Genomic DNA, 19,478 nt, shown 5'->3' with positions numbered 1-19,478 from the left:
GCATGTTTCTTTCGTGAAACTTCCTCTGGACATCTTACGGATATCTAGACAACTGTGAAACGTCCGATGGACGTACCCAGGACGACGCAATGCTATTGGATCGTCTGGTAATGTTCTTTTGAAATTTTATTAGGATATGAAATTTCTATGCCGGGATATAACTTTTAAACAACTATATAACGCTGCTTCAGTAATTATGTTCATTTTTCCAAACTCGTCGAAGATCTAAAAAAGTTGTAACGCATATGAATAACTTTTTGTTAAAAAAGCGCAAATGACTAATTTATTCAAGAAATAACAAAAACCTCATTCTCATAAAAACTTCTAAAATTAATTTCAGTGTGGGGTTTAATGTTTTATAGCGTGTTAGGGCTTTCTAGGGTTTTGGACAGTAGTTTTTGATTGCAGAGTATCTAGGGGATTGCACTTTTAACGGGAGTTTAGGGAAGGTTTGTGCCGTTTGAGTAGGGGTGGTGGTTCAAGTTTTAATGTTTCATAGTAGATTCATTCATGAGTGTAACGCATTATATAATAAACTATATTAAAACAAGTTTTAACAATATTTGTGTTTTATTCATATACTCACAAATAAAAAAAATGTTCTAACTAACACCCGTCTTCCCCATAGGTGAGGGGAGACACCACATATATATGCGATCATGTGTTCAAACTGATTTTGATACACTTTGTTAACTGCACCTATTTAACAAAAATGCGATTTATATTATAGTCAAAGTGTCAATATTATAGAAATTATTTGCTAATAATTTCTGGATGGAACAGATGCTCTTTGCGTTGGGAATATGGCAGAGAACAGTGCACATTCCTAACTAAACAACGAATGTGTTCAATATCAGGAACTTTTTATATCAAACAAACTCACATACAAAAATATTGCATTAACACTAAATTACACCTTATTAAGGTGAAAGGTTACTAGATATATCCAACAGCATCTGTAGAGCAGTTTACGATCATCTGTACACATTTTTCCAAGATCATCTGTATTTTATTTTTACTCTAACATTATCTGTCCAATATCATCTGCAAATTTAATGACCTCTGACAATATCTTTAGGAAAATGTAACTGCATTTACAATTTTCCCCAAGTCCAATAACACCTGAAAGAATTTTCTCCAGATGTAACAACATCTTAAAAAAACCATATATAAATCTGAATCTTGTTAAAATACTGCATTTATTTTGAATATTTTTTTTACCGATGTAAGTACATCTGAAAAAAAACCATTAAAAGTTTTTGAGGTCAACAAAAAATCGCCGATCTCGTTTCTGTGTTTTATGGTAACCCTTTTACGTCAAATTTTTTTTGCCGACTTGATTCTGACGGTTTCAGGTCGGCAATTTATTGCCAACCTTATTTTTTCGAATTTCAAGGGTTGCTTAAGATAATTAAAAAGATGAAATAACATCTGTAAAATTTACAGTTGTTCATATATAGTTATTCTTGACATAGTTGAAAAGATGTAACTACATCTACACTACACTACAGATTCTGTAGTAATTAGATATGTTTTACACAGATGTTATTAGTGGTTAATGAAATTTTAGATGTTGTTGGACAGATGTTATTAAACATGGCAAAAACTGACCTCATATTTATACATATATATAGCAAGAGAGAGAGATTGAAAAATAGATATGTATATTTAAAAGAATTTTTTTTTATTTATGTTTACATTTAATTTTGTTAATATTTAATAGAAAACTCACAAACATTTTTTTTATTCCATAAGATGTTCACACTATGAAAAAATGGCATCTGCTTATAGCGTATTTTCTATTTGAAAGTCTACTTCAATATTCCAATAATTTGGAATAAACTGAACCCGGTGGTCAGTTAACAAACAATTATTAATATATATACAATACAATTATAATATAATAAAACCTCGGAAACAACTGGCAATTTATTTAATCATTTATATCAATGTTTTGACAAAGTTTCAGCAAAGTTTTCTATTCAAAATATAAAGTTACGCGCAAAACATAACAATGTTTTAGGTTAATCAAAATGGCCGTTGACTTTCAAAACTGGCTTCAGCGCGTTTTTTTTTTAAATATATATCACGGCGACTCTTGTTTATTAAACCTCCATAGTCGAAAAACTGATAATGAAACACAAATAGTCTAATAAAATTTTTTTAAACAGTAATAATAATGGTGATTGCCCACTGCGGACGATATCAATGTACACAATTGCATTGTTTAAAACTAATCATTACCATAGTGTATAACATTGTTATAAGAGCTTAAAATACTCAATCATATAATATAAAGTAGAACTCGTTGCAAGGAAATATTTACCTTTAGATATAAGCGTGAAGAAATTATCATCTACTGCTAAAACCACTGGCATAAATTTTAATATATGAAATTTTTAATGCTTCAGATATTTTGGTCACAGAATAACCTCGATAAAATTAATTAATGTGATATTCCTTTTTTGTTGTTGCAGACACTCATAGATTTAATAAGCAACGCGACATTTATCTTGTGGCGAGAAATTTATTAGTATGGCTTGACTTTTTAACAATTATACTCTTCGTAACATTTATAGTTGCTTCTGAACTTTTATATGTCGCGCGACTTATAGCATTTCTTCGTTAAGGCTTAAAAGTGACATGAAGTTTAAACATTTTGATGGGACATTTAAGAATTTAGCATGACGTTTTTTACAGTGTATGTTTTGTAACATAACTTTTGTAACACACTGGCCCTAATAAATTCAAGATCAATGAAAATGTAATCAAAAGCTGTTTGCAGATAGTTTAAGAACTTAATTGTAGATCACAGATGTTAAAATTTTTTTTTTTATATACCAAAAAACGTATATAAAAGAATTTAAAATCAAAAAGTATACTATTTTGCCATTTTATCTTTTGTAACTGATATTTATAACTACGCATATACATTTCTATCGTAAAAGGCAGCACATTGTCCTCCATTTAAAAACAATGTAGTTTTCCTGAAATAACAGCAACGCGATTTTTTTTTTTTAGTATTGTATTTGCCGATTGAAAATAATTTACACTCGTAATTTATAAAAACAAATATTTATATGACTGGGGCTTGAAGAAGACAAAATTCATCTTATCATTAAGCCCCCCCCCCAAAAAAAAATGCATATTCATCAAATAAAATGTTTTAACAAAATGCAAAAAATAAAATATATAACGTTTAAAATATTTAGTAATTCAAAGAGTATTTATATTTAAGAACTGATTAGTAAAATAAGATGATATATAAGTATTAATATTACAAAAAGAATTACAATAACTTTTTTTAATAAAAATTGAAATTATAAAATTTTACAATATTTTTAGTAATTAGTATTTCAAATAATAAAACTTAAAAAAATCGTTTGTAAATTCAAAACTTATAAGATAAGAAATACATTTACAATAGCAGACTATTGTTTAGAATATTAAATATAATATTAAAGAGTAATTAGTAGGTTAATTTTTGTTTTTGTTTGCTAGTTTAAAAAGCTTTTTAGAAGAACTTTAATTCATTTTCATGTATCATCAGTAATTGCTTAAGTTTTGTTTTAAACTGGTTTAAAGAATAATTAGATTTCAGCTCATTATTTAATATTGTATTCCACACAATATTGATTTCATGAAGGAGAGTGGTGAATATATTATTAACATAAGCTTTTTACACGCGGCTCACGTGAAGCTTTCACGCAAAAATGTACTTTCATGAAGTATAAGTTTGAAAAAATAAAAAAGAAGGACTAACGGTAATTGGTCATGTATATATCTATATTCATCAAGATGCAAGAAGAAAAATAATATATATATATATATATATATATATATATATATATATATATATATATATATATATATATATATATATATATATATATACATATACAATATAAATATATATTATTTTTCTTCATTTATCTTGATGAATATGTACCCAACAAGAAATTTCATTTGTAAACCATATATGGCAGTTTCATATTAATCATATAAATACCACTCTTCTTTATGAGATGGTTTTGGTGCGATCCATTTGTAGTAATAATGCTCATAACACTGAAAACCACACTAAATAATGTAATTAATGAACGCTACAGTATATTTGTGCGTAAAATTGTTACGTTGGTAACGTGTGTAAAGCATACGTAAGCCATGCATTTGCAATTTTACTTTATAAGATAGCAATGGTACCACCCATGCGTAGCTATAAATTGTATATATATCTTCCTGAGAACTCAAACCCTAACCCTAAGTTGTAGTGTAAACTAAAACTATAATAATTTTTTTTAAACAAATAAAGTTTTAAGAAAAAATGGAAATTTACTACTATAAAAACTACTAATTTATAAAGTTATAATTTATAAATTGTAGTTTTTATAACAAATAAAAAACAATAGTTTAAGCCAACTGCCTTAATATTCTCCATAAGTGTCTACTCTGAAAGTTAAAAAGGATATATACTCTTCAAAATAAAAAAAGGTGTCTACACTTTAAGGTAAGTCCGCTAAGATACTGAAGTTAACATTTTAGTATGAGTAGTTTTTTTTAAAACTTAGTCAACCACTTGACAGCTGCTTCAAACAATATGGAGTTATTTCTAATTAATGAAACGTTTAAAAGTTCATACTTATACTAATAAATAGGCATGAAATTTTGAAACAAAAAAAATTTACACTTAAATCAGAAAGTACAGATTTATGCTGAAGGTTATTTTTAGTTTAATGTGCTATTTATCACAAAACAATCTTATGCTGTCACGGAAGAAACACTATAAGAATTAAATATTTTTTTAATTGGATTTATTTTTCCAAAGTTGGTGAGGCTACTAGGGTCAAGGAGGCTGCATTTTTTTTTGAATCGTGATTACAACCTCTATTAACTCTTTATCTTCAAAACACAAACCTTTATGAAAAAATCTATCTTATAAAGGGTTGAACAAATTTTATTAAAATATTTTAAGTAAACTTCAGGTTACATCCGTTAAAATTAAATTTAAAAAGTATATTTAAAGCATTAATTTAAAATATTAGAAAAATTCATTTTTTAGTAAATATATATTTATGCATGTACTTTTGTGTACTTTGTGTGTTTTTAAAATTTTTAAATTACTGTAAGTTAATGATATATTTAAATATAAGTAGTATTTTTATTTGTTTGTATGTGGATAAACTAGGTAAAAACACCACGCGGAAAATACACTGGTCAACAATGAATTTGCACCAGCTTTAATTTTAGGCGTACTAGCTGTAGTTTCTCACGCTGATTCCAAATCTGTGTTTAGCTTTTCTCCAGCACGTCTGAATCTTGAGATAATGTATGTGTGTTTTTTGCACTAATATATAGTTTCAGTGTGAAATATATATTTATATATGATTTTCGTCGAAAAATAAGCACCAAATTGTGTACCCGAATTTGGATTCGACCATGAGGCCTGTTCCTCATGACAGCGCCCTGCTCATTCTAGTACCACCAGCTGATGAATTAGACTCTGTTGAAGACGAATGTGTTGTTAATGTTGAACGTCAAGATGCGGCTGATGTTGACTTTGATCCAGATATTGACGGCGAAGAGCCCAAAGTTTTCACACAAGGTGAACTGAATGATTTGATTAGAGACTTGTCCCTTTCCAAGGAAAAAGCTGAAATTTTGGCCTCAAGACTGATAGAAAAGAATTTGTTAGCAGTTGGTATCAAAGTATCCCACTTTCGAAAGCGCAACAACGATTTATCTAGGTTTTTCACCATTGATGGACCCTTGTGCTACTGCAATAATGTCAATGGTCTTTTCGAAAATTTATCCAAGTGCATTCGCCTCGTTATTGGCGCCTCTTCATTGATTCATCTAAGAAGAGTTTGAAGGCGGTGTATTAGTATTTTTTTGTTGACCAGTGATATAATGGTGTTGACCAGTCATACTGATGAAAGTTTGTTTATTAAAGCGTTTCACACAGAAGAATTAGATTTTGTACTTATGAAATATCAGGAAGATGACATGGCCTCACTGTTTAAACAGTGAGGCTATTTCCCTAACCCTAACCATAAACCTAACCAATTGGTCAGTTGTGACCAATCGGGATATATTCCACAAGATGATTTATATGTTTGTTTGAACCGTAGAATATCAACCAGTCAGATAAAACTTAAACCTTGAAAAGTTATGCACCAATACGAAGGTTACCAGAAGGTAGACGAAGATTACCAGAAGATTGTTACGAAGAGTTTACTTCAGAGTGAAAAATAAAAAGAGCTTTTTATAAATAAGAAAAATCCTGTTGAGGAACCAAAATGTAAAAAATTAGAAACGATCAATTTTGCCAATTTTTTTCGAAAAATTAAATTTTCCCATTTCAATTGTTTTTTTACCGATTTTGTAGTTTTGTAAAAATTAAAATTATGTTGTATAGTATATAAATTAACAGTTTTCTTACCTATAAGTTAGTTTTCAATGGAGGAAAATCTGTATTCAATTGAGTGTGTGAGTGGTGTGACAGTGTGAGCATAACTGGCGGTCAGGGCAGTGTTAGGGAGAAAAAATTCCTGAAATTACTTCAATAAAAAAAAAAATTTAATTATTATTTTTTAGTTTCGATTTATGAATTAATTATCTAATTTAATTATCTTAAATTATATTTAAATAAAATAATTTGTAAGTTATTATTAGTGTTAGTTATAGAATTTGGTTGAAGTTTATCTAATTCAAGGATATGAAAACTCACATTTACTGCTGTCAAAGTCATTCTAAGAAGACCATGACACCTTTACAGTTGATATTTTTAATTCGTTTTATAAACTTGTTTAAATCAAATAAAAAAATCACTTTATAAGCTTACATAAGCATCAACTAGCTTAAGAAATAAAGATATCCAGAATCATAATCATAATCACAAAGCTTATTGCTATGAACCTGTAAAAAAATAATGAAGGGGATATTCGTTTTGGTGCTATTTTATCACAACAAGAAGAACATTCATATTCAGAAGCATGATTGCATGTCTCTTCAGTCTTTTTAATTTTTTTAGTCTACATTTTCTCCTGTCAAAAAGATTGATTTGATATTTTTAATAGTAATTAACCATGCATAATTTAAATGCATACTAACGTATATATTCCAGGTAATACATATATGTAAAACCTGAAATATAAAGAAATAAAGTTCGAGACTCTAAAGAAATAACACTAATCAATTGTGAATGTCGAAAAAAAGAAATTATAAATAATCTAAGAATTATAATTATATAATAATTATAATATAAAAATATCTTTCAAACAATTACCACAATAACTTTTAAACTAATAAAATGTAAATCAGCAGAAAATATGTTAAGTTAAAAAACAATTTTTTTTTCATGGGACTCTATGCATATAACTTTAAATATAAACTTAATACTTTAAAAATATTTTTTAAGTATATTTTTCAATATGTTAAGTTAAAAAAAATATTTTTTTATGGAACTTTATGTATATAACTTTAAATGTAAATAACATAATGCCTAAGAAAAATTTTTAAGATACATTTTACACACGCATTACTTAATTATTGAAACAATGCATACACTACAATTTTAGTGTTTATACAAATTTATGTGCATGATGAAGGAAAATTTTGGGTAGATAGATATTTCTTTGTATTAAGTCATGATATTTCCATTAAAAACAATATCTGTAACAAAAAAAGTAACACACTCTATTCCAGAAGAGGTGAGGTATACGTTGTCTAGTGAATGTGAAGATAAATAAAAACACTTATTGCAAGATGGAGATAATGCCTTGAAAGCTGAATTACTATTTAAACAATTGCTGCACAGTTTGAAACAATTGATATTTGAATTAATGCTCTTTTTAGTATAAACTTCTTAAAATGAAATAAGGACCAAAAGTCAAGTGGGTCAAGGTATTTTACAAACTTGAGTTTGTGTATAAGTTGAGTTTTTAAAACTCAAGTTTTACAAACTTGAGTTTATAAAAAACCTTAAATAAAACAACTGCAAACATGAGTTATAATTTTAATGATTAATATAATTGTAATAAATCATTGTGAAAGAGTGCACAATGGAAAGATTAAATTTGGTTTTATTTAAATTTATTATTATTAAGGTTTATTGAGCAACGTCAACCAGCTATCTAACGTTTTAATAACATTAGTTACATTAACGTTATTCTCCATCGATACTTCGACATTGTCATAACGTTACTTACGCTAAAGTTGTTTTTCTATTGTTCGGCAAGGTAAATATTTGTGTCAAAAAAAAAAAAAATGTAAATTAAAAAACATTGACTTTTTATATATATATATACACTTTAAATTAATAAAGTTCTTTAAGAGAGTAAATGTTACATAACAGTTGGAGTAAAAGAGTGCTCTTTTACAATTATCAAAACATAGCGCGTGATCTCTCTCGTGAGTTATTGGCATTAGCTCATTATTAGATATTGGCATAAAATGTAATTATGAATTCCTTAATAATGGTAGATGGAATAAAGAATGGTAGAAAAAACCTTACAATGTTTATTTATTGCATTGACAAATTCTTGAACTATCGAGTTTTTTGAATATTCAAATTTTATATAAAAGTATAATATCATATGATAGTTAACGGTTTTAACTTTCCAAAAAAATATAATTTTTTATATAAATATTCTTCATCAAAGTATAATTGCATATTTGCAAATATTTTTTTACCTAGAATGAGTGTGCAGCATAGAGGAAAGCGCAAAGTATACAGGAGCGTCCGACCGACCCAGCCAGCCAAAAAACATGGGGCCCACATGGGGCCTGCGTTGTTTAAAGTATGGGACCCGTTCGGGAATCCCAGTTGGGGCCCACGAGGTTTTGTCCAGGGGGCCCACACGGGAACCGCATGGGAACATTTTTGGAAGGGTCCCGCACGGGACCCGCATGGGTACGTTTTTAGAAGGGTTGATCGCGGGATATGGTAATAAAACTGTTTTTAAGCTTAATTGTCTATACTGATCAGATTACGACTTGCCTGACCACACGCACGAGTATCACCGTACGGCAATCCTCAAATCTCCTAGAACGATAGTAAGTCTTATATATTTTATTTAATAGCCGAATATTTTTTAAGTTTAACTATATTTCTGATAACAACAAATCAGCATTATCTGATAAAGATTTTTTTTTCCGGCTGTCTTGACCACGATCTCGGGCGTTGGCAAACCATTTGCGCAACTCGACCTCGATCTCCTTTTGGGTTGCATTAGCTGTCAATGCATTTCTTTTAACTGCACCTAAACACAAACGATAATAATAATAAATGTTAGTAAATATAACTTAAAGGTTTTAAATCCTTTTAAAAAAATTTACTAACATTTAAACCAATAGGTTTACAGTAAAAAATAGTAATTTATTGTAATGCCATAAATTAAATAGTCTATGACTAAATGTCTAATTATAAACGTGTAATTGTAATGTCAACATATCAGGATTTAAGCATGTCAATCAATATGAATATATATATATATATATATATATATATATATATATATATATATATATATATATATATATATATATATATATATATATATACATTACATTAATTTAAGCTAATATATTATTTTTATGCTTACATATTAATTTAAATATATTCAAATATATTTAAAATAATATAGGATTTATTATGTGAAAAGCAAAACTTACCGCAGACTACTTCAAATATTTCCAGTTTTGAAAAACATACTTTTCCAGACTGTCCAGAGAGATTGCACAATCTTCCAAGATTATTAGAACAAATTTCATCAATCTTTTGATGGCATCATCCAATGAGCTTCCACCAATATTAGACACAATACAAGTCTTAAAAAAGTAACAAATTTGATTTTTTTAGTAAAAAAAGTAAATAATAAATGGAATTAAATTAGGAGATGATTGAATTATTAGTCTTATGACCGATTGCATTGCTAGTCTAACATTGTACAAATTTTTTTTGGTCAAGATATAATAAAGGGAAGGAGGTCTTAAAAAAAGAGGCAAGGCAGGTCTCATAAGGATTGGGGGCAAACATAGATTAAAATAAACCAATAAATTAAAAAAAATTTTTTCTAAGATACATAAAAAAAAATCTTTATTAAACACCAATGCTCTTTTGATTGATCGATCTTTTAGCTGCTCCTCCAAATCATTCATATCTTTGATACTGGAAATTTGAAGGTGAATGCCTATAAGCAATTCATTATTTTTTTCCACCTGAGGTGTATTTATTTGTTGCATAATCAATTGCAACATAACTGAATTAATTTGATTTTCTTTTATCTTTAAGGGTTGTTATCAACCTCTCCAAAAGATCAGCTAAATCATATATATATTTTTAAATTTTCAAATGTAAATAAAATGTTAAATAAAAATTATTATTCAGTCAAAGGTTAGATAAACTAATTTTAATGAACTTATAAAAAATTATTAATTAAAGAAATGTGCAACTTTTAAAAACAAGCTTACATGAGTTGATCGAACTTAATACATGAGCTGGTGTTTCTACAATAGTTTATGATTGGCTGGACAACACATAAGGTTGTAATACACTAGGCTGGCCATCAGATGGATTAAATTGTGCATTATTTAGGTATTTAGATGCATTTTCCTTAATTTTAACCTGAGACATATGTGAGCTTGATTGCATTGCCCTCAAGTGTTCAGGTGGTGTTGGTTTTGTAATACCACAGGTGTTAGTATTTCTGAAATAACAATTAGAAAACAAATTAAGTGTAAATGTTATAGGCTATATTAAACTTTTAAACTATTACTCGCAGGTCTATCCACACTCAAAATTAAACCATTTTATATTTCCTTTATTCAAATATAAATTTTAACAGCCTATGGGTATTAAATTTCCCATTAAACTTTACCAATCGTCTATTAAATCCACCTCACTATTAGTTTTTCAAATTTAATGACACCCCAAACTATTCCACATAACCACATATCTCTTAAAGACAATATTTACATCTCTCTTCTATAAAAATCTGAAAATATAAATAAAAATAAGAAAATCATAATACTATTTTAATTATAATTTTTTTCATAATATTATATACATTATAAAAATAGAACTTTATCTTACCTTTTTATTAGGCTTTCTTGAAAAAAGTCTTCAACATATATCCTCATCCACTTCACTTTCATAGGTGAAAGAATGTTTTCTTTTTCTATAAAACAATTATTATTTTAAATTATAATTATAAAATATATAAAAATAAATTAATTAATTAATTGGTTTCATTATTAAAACAACTAATATACAAAAAGAAAAAATAAAAGTCTGAAAATAATCTGTAAATCTGAAAACCACCAAGTATATTTCTAAAAGTTAAAAATAAATTTGAAATAAGCATATGCTAAATTTTTTTGTAACTCTGAACAAAAGTAAATCTTGCTTGAAATCACAAATCTAATTTTCCGTGTTTCCATATCTACAATCACCAGAATCATCTGTATCATAATTAACATTGGATGTCTCTTCAGCCAGCTTGTCTTTTCTTTTGCACTTTTAAGAGCGTCTAGAAAAATTACTTATACTTTGTGTACATTGATTTGAATATTCAGAAAAATAATATAAACAACATTAGTTAAATATTATGCTCTAGACAATTTTAGTTTTAACTTCTTGCAAGTCTATGTATATATTTGGCTGTTGAAAATTTGCACAGACAATATATTTTGGAAATAGGAGAAAGAAGAGATCTTCTTTCTACCATTACCTAAGCATTTTGTATATGACTAATTGATAGTCCCTGAAGGACATTTAAATTTCCTATTAAAAGAGAAACACTAAGAAGCTCAAAAAATTTAACAATACTTACTTGCAGTTCCCAGAATTCGTACTTTGTATAAAAGCCAGTGTTCTTCTGGATTGCTGCATGTTTTTTTGGCATTCAACACTTTGTTTGCTGATTTTGCTGGTGGATAGTAAAAATTTAATACAGTTTTATTTTTGATTAAATTATTAACATCCCAGTTGAGTCTATCAACCATCCAGTTGATGGGCAGAAAATCAATCTCTTGAGTCTCAATATATTCGAGAATAGCATACATTTTTGAAAATTTATTATTGTAAAAAGTACTGCAGAAATTAAATAAACAATAATAAGTCATGTAATCATAAAGCTTATAACTTACTCTTTCTTTAATTTTTTAAAATCAAATGAAAATAATCCAAAATAATTTTTGTCAAAATAGAAATTTTTGTATATTTATTTATTTATGGAATAACAAATCGTATATTAAACATTCACACTGTAAACTATATTAATATGAAAAAAACTTGAAAACAATTTTATTAAAAATTATGAAAAATGCATTTGAGGTAAAGCAACAAATCCTTGTTTAAAAGGGAGTAGAATATACTTGGTCATCAGACTAGCAATAGGAAAGGTTCGTCTTATGTCAGTAAGTTTGGTAACAAAGTATATTGAAAGCGGAATGGAACTAACTGGATCTGAAAAAAATAGTTCCATATCTTCAAACTCTTCAAACACAACTAAAGCGTCATTAGGCTCAGCAAAGGTGGAATTATGCAGAATATTTTTTACAATTCCTAACTTATTTTCAACCTTGAAACAATTATCTCCAATTGATGTGGAAACAGAATAATCAGCTCCATGGTAATGTTTGAATTGGATATAAATTTGGTATTCAACAGGCATAGGACCATCTAAATGAATTTTCTTCAAGATTGGTTCTTTTTTATTGGAAGCGTCTTGATTAATGTTGCAGTGCCCTTCAATAATTTAGCGTACCACTTGACCAGTTAGATTTTGAGGCTTGCGAACTAACTTTTTCAATCTTCCTAGGTATTTTTCAAATCTAAACGCTGACACATTATCAAGAACACCATAGCAATTAGCATCACTTGGTAAATGTATTAAAGAATGGATATTATATACAAGTTGATTTCCACCATATAACTTTGAAAATGTGACCACAAAGTATTTTAATAGTTGTTCGGCATAGTCAAGATTTTTTGACAACAAATTTGGGCTGAGCAATATTCGTATGGCAACAGACAAATCAAAGAAATTTGAATAAACTGTGTCTTTTAAAACATTTTTTAAGACAACAGGCCCAGTGTACAATAAAAATTGTCTTAATTCAGTCGCCTTCCATTTTTTATATTCTGAAAGAGATCGTGGCTTTCGTGAAAACTCTCTAGGGATGTGTTTACAAATAACAGCTAAGTTGTCAGATATCATGAATAATTGTAACTGAGATAGCTTACAATCCCCACGCGGTCCATGAATCCATTGAAACAGAATCCTACGCATAAGACCTAAACACACAAGGTGCATATAATCTAATGGAAATTCTGTAACCATACCACAACCCAACTCCTCCAATGGTAAAGTACCTACATGATGCTCAAAATATTGACGCTCAGTAAAGATTAAGTATGTAATTAGTGGTGCTGCTATATTGGGTAGTGTAATTTTGTTACACCATTTGCCACACTGCATACATCTCTCACATGAATTATAACCAGAGTGAGGCTTAATACATTTAATGAAAGCCCTTGCTGGTGCATTGCATATTATAGCATCAATTTTCACTATATAAGTTTAATTATTAAATAAAAAGCCATGTTGCTTTAAGCTCTTCATTGAAACAAAGTCATTTAGATATTCATCAAGAGAAGTAGGTTTTTTTGTACTACTATATATAGCAATAGGAAAAGTTCCACCTAATGGGCACTCTTTCAGTGAACCAAGAATTGGCCAAAAAGAAATAGAATTGCTATTAAAAAGTGGCATACCATCAATGTTAATATTAATATGTAAAAGTTCAACTTGAGAATTGGGAAGATTGAATTTAAAAATATTTTGTATCCAATACTGCACCCCAAAAAAATAATATTCTCCACCTGCAACATGCTTGATATCAATATTCCGACGAGTATTTAAAAGAGTTCTTGAATTAGTAGGAAGCTCAGTGTGTAATGGACTCAATATACATAATAAACCTCCTAAAGCTGAATGAGATACACGATAGGTTATTGCCCAATCCTGCAACATATTTCCTAATGTACAGTCATCATTTTTATTATTATCATCAATATCGTCACTTAAGGTGCTGTTAACTTCATCAGCTTCCAAATCACATCTACTATAATCAAAATCAACACTTGATTTATTTTCAATACTATCAGAGAGCATTTCTGAATACTTGGTTTGTGATCTATCAAAAGTAGTTAAACGTTCATTTCGATTTTTGTGTCCATTTATATTCTGATCAAAACCTTTTTTTAAATTACTAAAGCTTATGTCATCCAAAGTCCTCGAAGTAATAGCAGGATTGTCTAGCATGGAAATACTTTCATATTTATCTTTTTGAAATAACTCTGTCAGTATATTTGAGACTCTTAAATAAATTCTTCTTCTTTTTGTTCTATCGGAACACATCTTGAAATTAACGTTAAATGTTGCCATTATAATTTTTAATTGTATTTAATATTTTCTGATAACAGCTATTACTTAAATAATAAATATGTAAAGATAATACAAATAAAAAATTATGGTTAGCTAAGATGTGCAAGAGTTATAAATGTTTCAGCTAACCATAATTTTCATCATCATAATAACTATCATCAAGTAATCTGTTGTATGATTCATCAGATATATTCTAATGGAACAGTGAACAGATTACCTGATGAAACACGAATTTTTGCGTAATAAATAAAATATAATTAACATATACAATGATATATATATATATATACAATGATCATTATAACAAGTACATGGGTTATACAAAATAGTTTAAACTGTTTTGTATAATGAAATATTTCATTATACGAAATAGCATAAATAAAATTTAAATGTTTTTAAAATTGTATAAACATTTCATACAAAACATATAAACGTTTATATAAACATTTCATATAAATAAATACTATGTATTAATAAACACTATGTATATAAAATAGATAAATCTATAAATTAAAACCCCAAAATGTTCAAGTCGCTAATATAAGTAAATTAAATGGTCGCTCTCCTCGATTTAGCCTAGCTATATGAGAGTGAACCATCCAGAATGTAGACTGTACAAATATTTTTTTATAACGTATAACATTCTTATGTAAAACATCTATATTTCTGGTGAATATATTGCTTTTTGTTGTTGTTGTTGTTGTTGTTGTTGTTGCTTTTGTTAAATTAATTATGTTAGCGTTGGAATTCATGCTCACGATGGTTCGGGATATCTTCACGGGACCCACACTGAAACCGACGCTAAAACCCCGCCGAACCCAGGCTGGGTAACCCAGACTTGCTCAGACAAAAACGGCGCGGGACCCGAGTGTCATGGTTTGCTGGGGAAGGCATTTTTTATATTTGAAAATATGTCTTCGGTCGCATCGAGTTTTACAAATATTTTATTTTAAATCAATGCCAACAGATATACACGAGGAACGTGAAGCTTCACATTGCCCATAAAAAAAAAGTCTCGAAATTTTTTATTGCATACCTTGGCTGCTACTTATATAACACTTATATAACAAATCAATACCTCAAAATAAAGACCTTACTAAATTGGATAATCTAATTGTTATGAAGAAAAAAATTTCATGATTACCGAAACCAATATTTTCGAGAACCCAAATTATTTGTGTGTTTTATAAAAAAAAAAACACAAATTATTAGGGTACTTTTTAAATTTTTAGTTTGTTTTATATTCTCTGAAATAGAATATAAAACAACAATATTTTTCAATGAAAATATTTCCCTTAGTCTTCTGTAAGTTTTCTTACAACTATATTATTTTATTATAACTACATATATGACAATCATGAGCAAATCCCTAGCAGCCCAGTAGTGTGACGGACTAGCATTTATTATTTAAACTCATTGGTAAATACTTTGTATTAAAAGTTATGAATTTCTATTAAATTAATTATTTTAACCCGCAGTCTAGCGTATGTGCATAAGAGGACTTTTAACTTTCTTTAGGAGTTGTGAATATGGTTTTAACAATTATTATTTTAATAATTTTCTACAATAGAAGTTTGACTTCTATGAGCCGAGTGTCTATCAACACCCAACTACAGTATACCGGCTTGGAAGAGAACGAATCCATTTGTCATAATTTTTTGTGCCTTGCACTACAAAAGCTAACTGCAGGACCATCACATGTGAAAGAAATTGCTCGTCTTCATTCCTGATGCTGGTTGACTTTGTTAAAGTTTTTATAAATTTTAAAAAATTGAATTAGACCACCTCTGGATTTACGTTTAGCTTTTTTTTTTTTTGTTCTTTATTACAATATTCATGATACAGATGCAAATAATAAAAAAAAAAAAGAAAGAAAAGTTAACAAGTCAAGATATCGTTAAGAAGTAAAGAATAAAAATAAATATAAAGAACGCGGATACTTAAAGAAGACCATCAGGTCTTGTCACAGAGAAACCGCTATTGAAAAAATTAGAACGTTTTTTTTTTTTTTATTAATATTAAATTTTTTTTTAATGTTTTTATTCTTGTTATTTATTTATTTTTGTTCAATTTTTTTTTATTACAAAATTAAATTTAATAATAAAAGTATTAAAGTTCGTAATATAATATTAAAAATTAAAATAAAAATAAACTTACACTATTACATTAGAAGAGTTCTAAAACTTAAAAACTAAAACATGTTAAATAATTCACTAAAATTAAACATGTTATATAATTGCTTGTTGATAAGAAAAAAATAAATAAATAAATAAAAAAGAGTATACATTAAATATATATATATACTAATATAAATAAGGGATTTTCAAAAATTTAAAAGTAGATTAGTATATTTTTAGTAGAAAAAATTAGTCTTTTAAGATTTTGTTTAAAAGAATCAAAATTACATTCTTGAGAAAAATCTTTAGAAGTATTTACCACTATACTATTCCTTAAAATGGTCCGCGAAATGAAATAAAAAATTTTCTAAAATTAGTTTGAGAAAATGGTTGTCGAATTAAGTTATCGTTTCTTAAAATATATTTATTTCTATCTCTTTGTATATACAAGTTTCGAAAAGAAACGGGTGATAGGTGGGTCTTGCATTTATACATAAATCAAAGAATATTAAAAGCATTTAACTCATATATATTGAGTGCATTCATAACATATAAAAGAGGCTTGGCGTGAGCAAAACGGTCCTTGAAATTTATAAGGCTTGCTACATGGTTCTGTTGCCGATAGAGTGGTTTAAGTTTACTTTTATAAGTGCTACCCAAAGCAATGTTTGCATAGTTATTATGGCAATGAATTAGGAATCAATATAATTGAATTAAGGTATGTTTATCAAGAACGTTTCTTATTTTGTATAAAATGCCTATACTCTTTGAAATTTTATTGCATAAGTTAGCAATGTGGCTTTTCCATGTAAGATTTTCATCGATATATACACCTAAAAATCTTGTCACTAAAAGAAAAAGAAAAGGTAAGTTGCTAAGCAGCTGGTGCTTTTTACCATAAGAATGAAAAAGAATCCATTTAGTTTTATCAATATTTAATAATAGTTTGTTTAATCTAAACCATTCGGAAATTTTAACTAGTTCATATTGCTAAAAAGTGTAAAAATGTTGTTATGAGAAAGAAATAAGTTAGAATCATCAGCAAATATAATTGACATTAGATTAGAAGCTTTTGGTAGATCATTAATATATATTAGAAACAAAAGGGGTTCTAATATGGATCTTTGAGGAACTCAACATGAAATATTTAACAAATTAGATGATACTTTATCATCCGCATAAATAAATTGTTTTCGATTATTTAGGTAACTTTTAGCCAAATTAGTATATTTCCAGTAATTCCGTACCACTCCAACTTTTTAAAAAAAATTTCGTGATCAATTGTATCAAAAGCTTTTGCCAAGTCAATGAAAACACCTAAAGTAAATTAAGAATTTTCAAATGAGTCAAATATATTTCTTGTAAATAGTAGAATGGCATGTTCAGTGGAATTGTTTTTTTAGAATCCATATTGATTGCTGTATAATAAATTGTTTAAAGTAAGGTGATAATAAATTATGTTTTACAAAATTCTTTCTAAAACTTTAGAGAATACAGAAAATAGTGAAATTGGACGATAGTTACTTATATTCTCAATGTCACCACCTTTTAATATTAGTATGAATTTTGCTAATTTTAGAGCTTGTGGAAAAGTTTCCTGTTTAATTGATACTGAAAATATCTTAAAGAGTACATCTTTTAAAACATCAAATGAACTTATAATAATGTTGCCGTTGATACCATCAGGGCCTACTGCTTTGTTAGATTTTTAACATTTTAAACGCAATTTTAAACTCTTCGAAAGATAATTCAAAAGAGTTCAAGTAAGAGTTTAGAGAGAAACACAGATCATTCATTAAACTGTTAGCTATAGGAATTCTTTTTGCAAGATTTGGTCTTACAGTTACAAAATATTTATTAAATTCTTCCGTAATTTGTCTTTTATCATATAAAAATTCAGTATTATGTTTAACCGTGTTTGGCAAAGAGTGAGATGTACATTTTTTGCTGCCAGTAATTTCTCTTATTATAAACCAAGCGCGCACTTTGCAGCGCAAAGCTCAAAAAGTTGCCATAAGTGGAATTTTTTTAATACACCATTTTCATTAATTTTTTTTTACAACTTATAAGATAAAATATCAAATGATAAAAAAATATATATATTTTGGTTCTCTCATGTCTACTATCCTAGTCAGAGAAGCATTTTTCCTACCTAGTAGAAGGTAAAAAAAATTCGCTAAAATTCGCGTTCCTCAAGTCGAGAGAAGAGCCTTCTCTCAACTTGAGGTACGCGAGAAGGAATGGCTGGCTTTGATGCAAAATCCGAATGTTTTCCATAAAATCTGGAAATTTTAGAAACATCTGCCAAATGTTATGTTCAGTCAATAGTGAACCACACTTTATCAAGAATTATAAACATATCTAATACAGTGTGTCTAGATGGATCGGAAACAACTGGAAAATTCTATATGAAAGCTGGAATGGAAGGAGCCTCATCTCAAAGTATATGCAATCAAAGGTTTGATGACACAGATCTTTTAACAGGAGTTGAAAACAAAAAATTCTTGTTCCAAACTGCAATTGTTGCGTTGAAACTGGAAATAGGGGCCATCACTGTATGGTCAAACCCAATGCCTTCAGGCCCCCACTTTTGCAGGCCTCTTCACCTGCAATACCAAAAAGAAACAAAAGAGTCAATAAGAGTTGAAGAATGAGATGTTAGAATAAAAACGTTTATTACTTTACAAAATTTTGAGTATTCAAAATTATTTCGCTTCACTATGGTGCGTTTAAAGTTTAATTTATATTTATCTAGTAAATTTAAATAATATTTTTTTTTTTTTTTTCCTTGAGGCTTTCAAAAAGTTTAGCGTAATTTGTATATAAAATTTTTTTTCATTTGTTTTACATTTTAAGTAATTAATGTATAATTTTTGTTTAATTTTTGAAGACTTCTGCAAACCCTTTGTAA

At 28.0% G+C, this 19,478-nt stretch overlaps 1 protein-coding gene across 1 annotated transcript; it reads right to left on the bottom strand.

The window, feature by feature from the left end:
• Positions 1 to 9,088: 9,088 nt before the first annotated feature.
• LOC136091534 (uncharacterized) lies at positions 9,089 to 14,498 on the bottom strand. The gene is made up of 7 exons (XM_065819206.1): positions 11,832 to 14,498; positions 11,406 to 11,528; positions 11,093 to 11,177; positions 10,471 to 10,706; positions 10,108 to 10,320; positions 9,673 to 9,828; positions 9,089 to 9,260 (listed from the first exon to the last, which is right to left on the bottom strand). The coding sequence occupies exons 1-4, from the start codon at positions 12,121 to 12,123 to the stop codon at positions 10,517 to 10,519; spliced, it is 690 nt and encodes a 229-aa protein (XP_065675278.1). The 5' UTR covers positions 12,124 to 14,498; the 3' UTR covers positions 9,089 to 9,260; positions 9,673 to 9,828; positions 10,108 to 10,320; positions 10,471 to 10,516.
• Positions 14,499 to 19,478: the final 4,980 nt, after the last annotated feature.

The sequence above is a fragment of the Hydra vulgaris genome, chromosome 15, assembly GCF_038396675.1.
Source record: "Hydra vulgaris chromosome 15, alternate assembly HydraT2T_AEP".
NCBI classification, from domain to species: Eukaryota; Metazoa; Cnidaria; class Hydrozoa; order Anthoathecata; family Hydridae; genus Hydra; species Hydra vulgaris.
The sequence above is the reverse complement of the archived record's forward strand: the minus strand, read 5'-3'. Positions and strand labels throughout refer to the sequence as shown.

Bases quoted from the DNA above. Each gene is read 5' to 3' on its own strand.
- LOC136091534 (XM_065819206.1), bottom strand. From the start codon at position 12,123: ATGACTTATTATTGTTTATTTAATTTCTGCAGTACTTTTTACAATAAT. The intron at 11,529-11,831 runs GTAAGTATTGTT...TAATTTTTCTAG, and splicing joins ACGAATTCTGGGAACTGCAA to ACGCTCTTAAAAGTGCAAAA. The intron at 10,707-11,092 runs GTAAGATAAAGT...TTGTTATTTCAG, and splicing joins CAAGAAAGCCTAATAAAAAG to AAATACTAACACCTGTGGTA.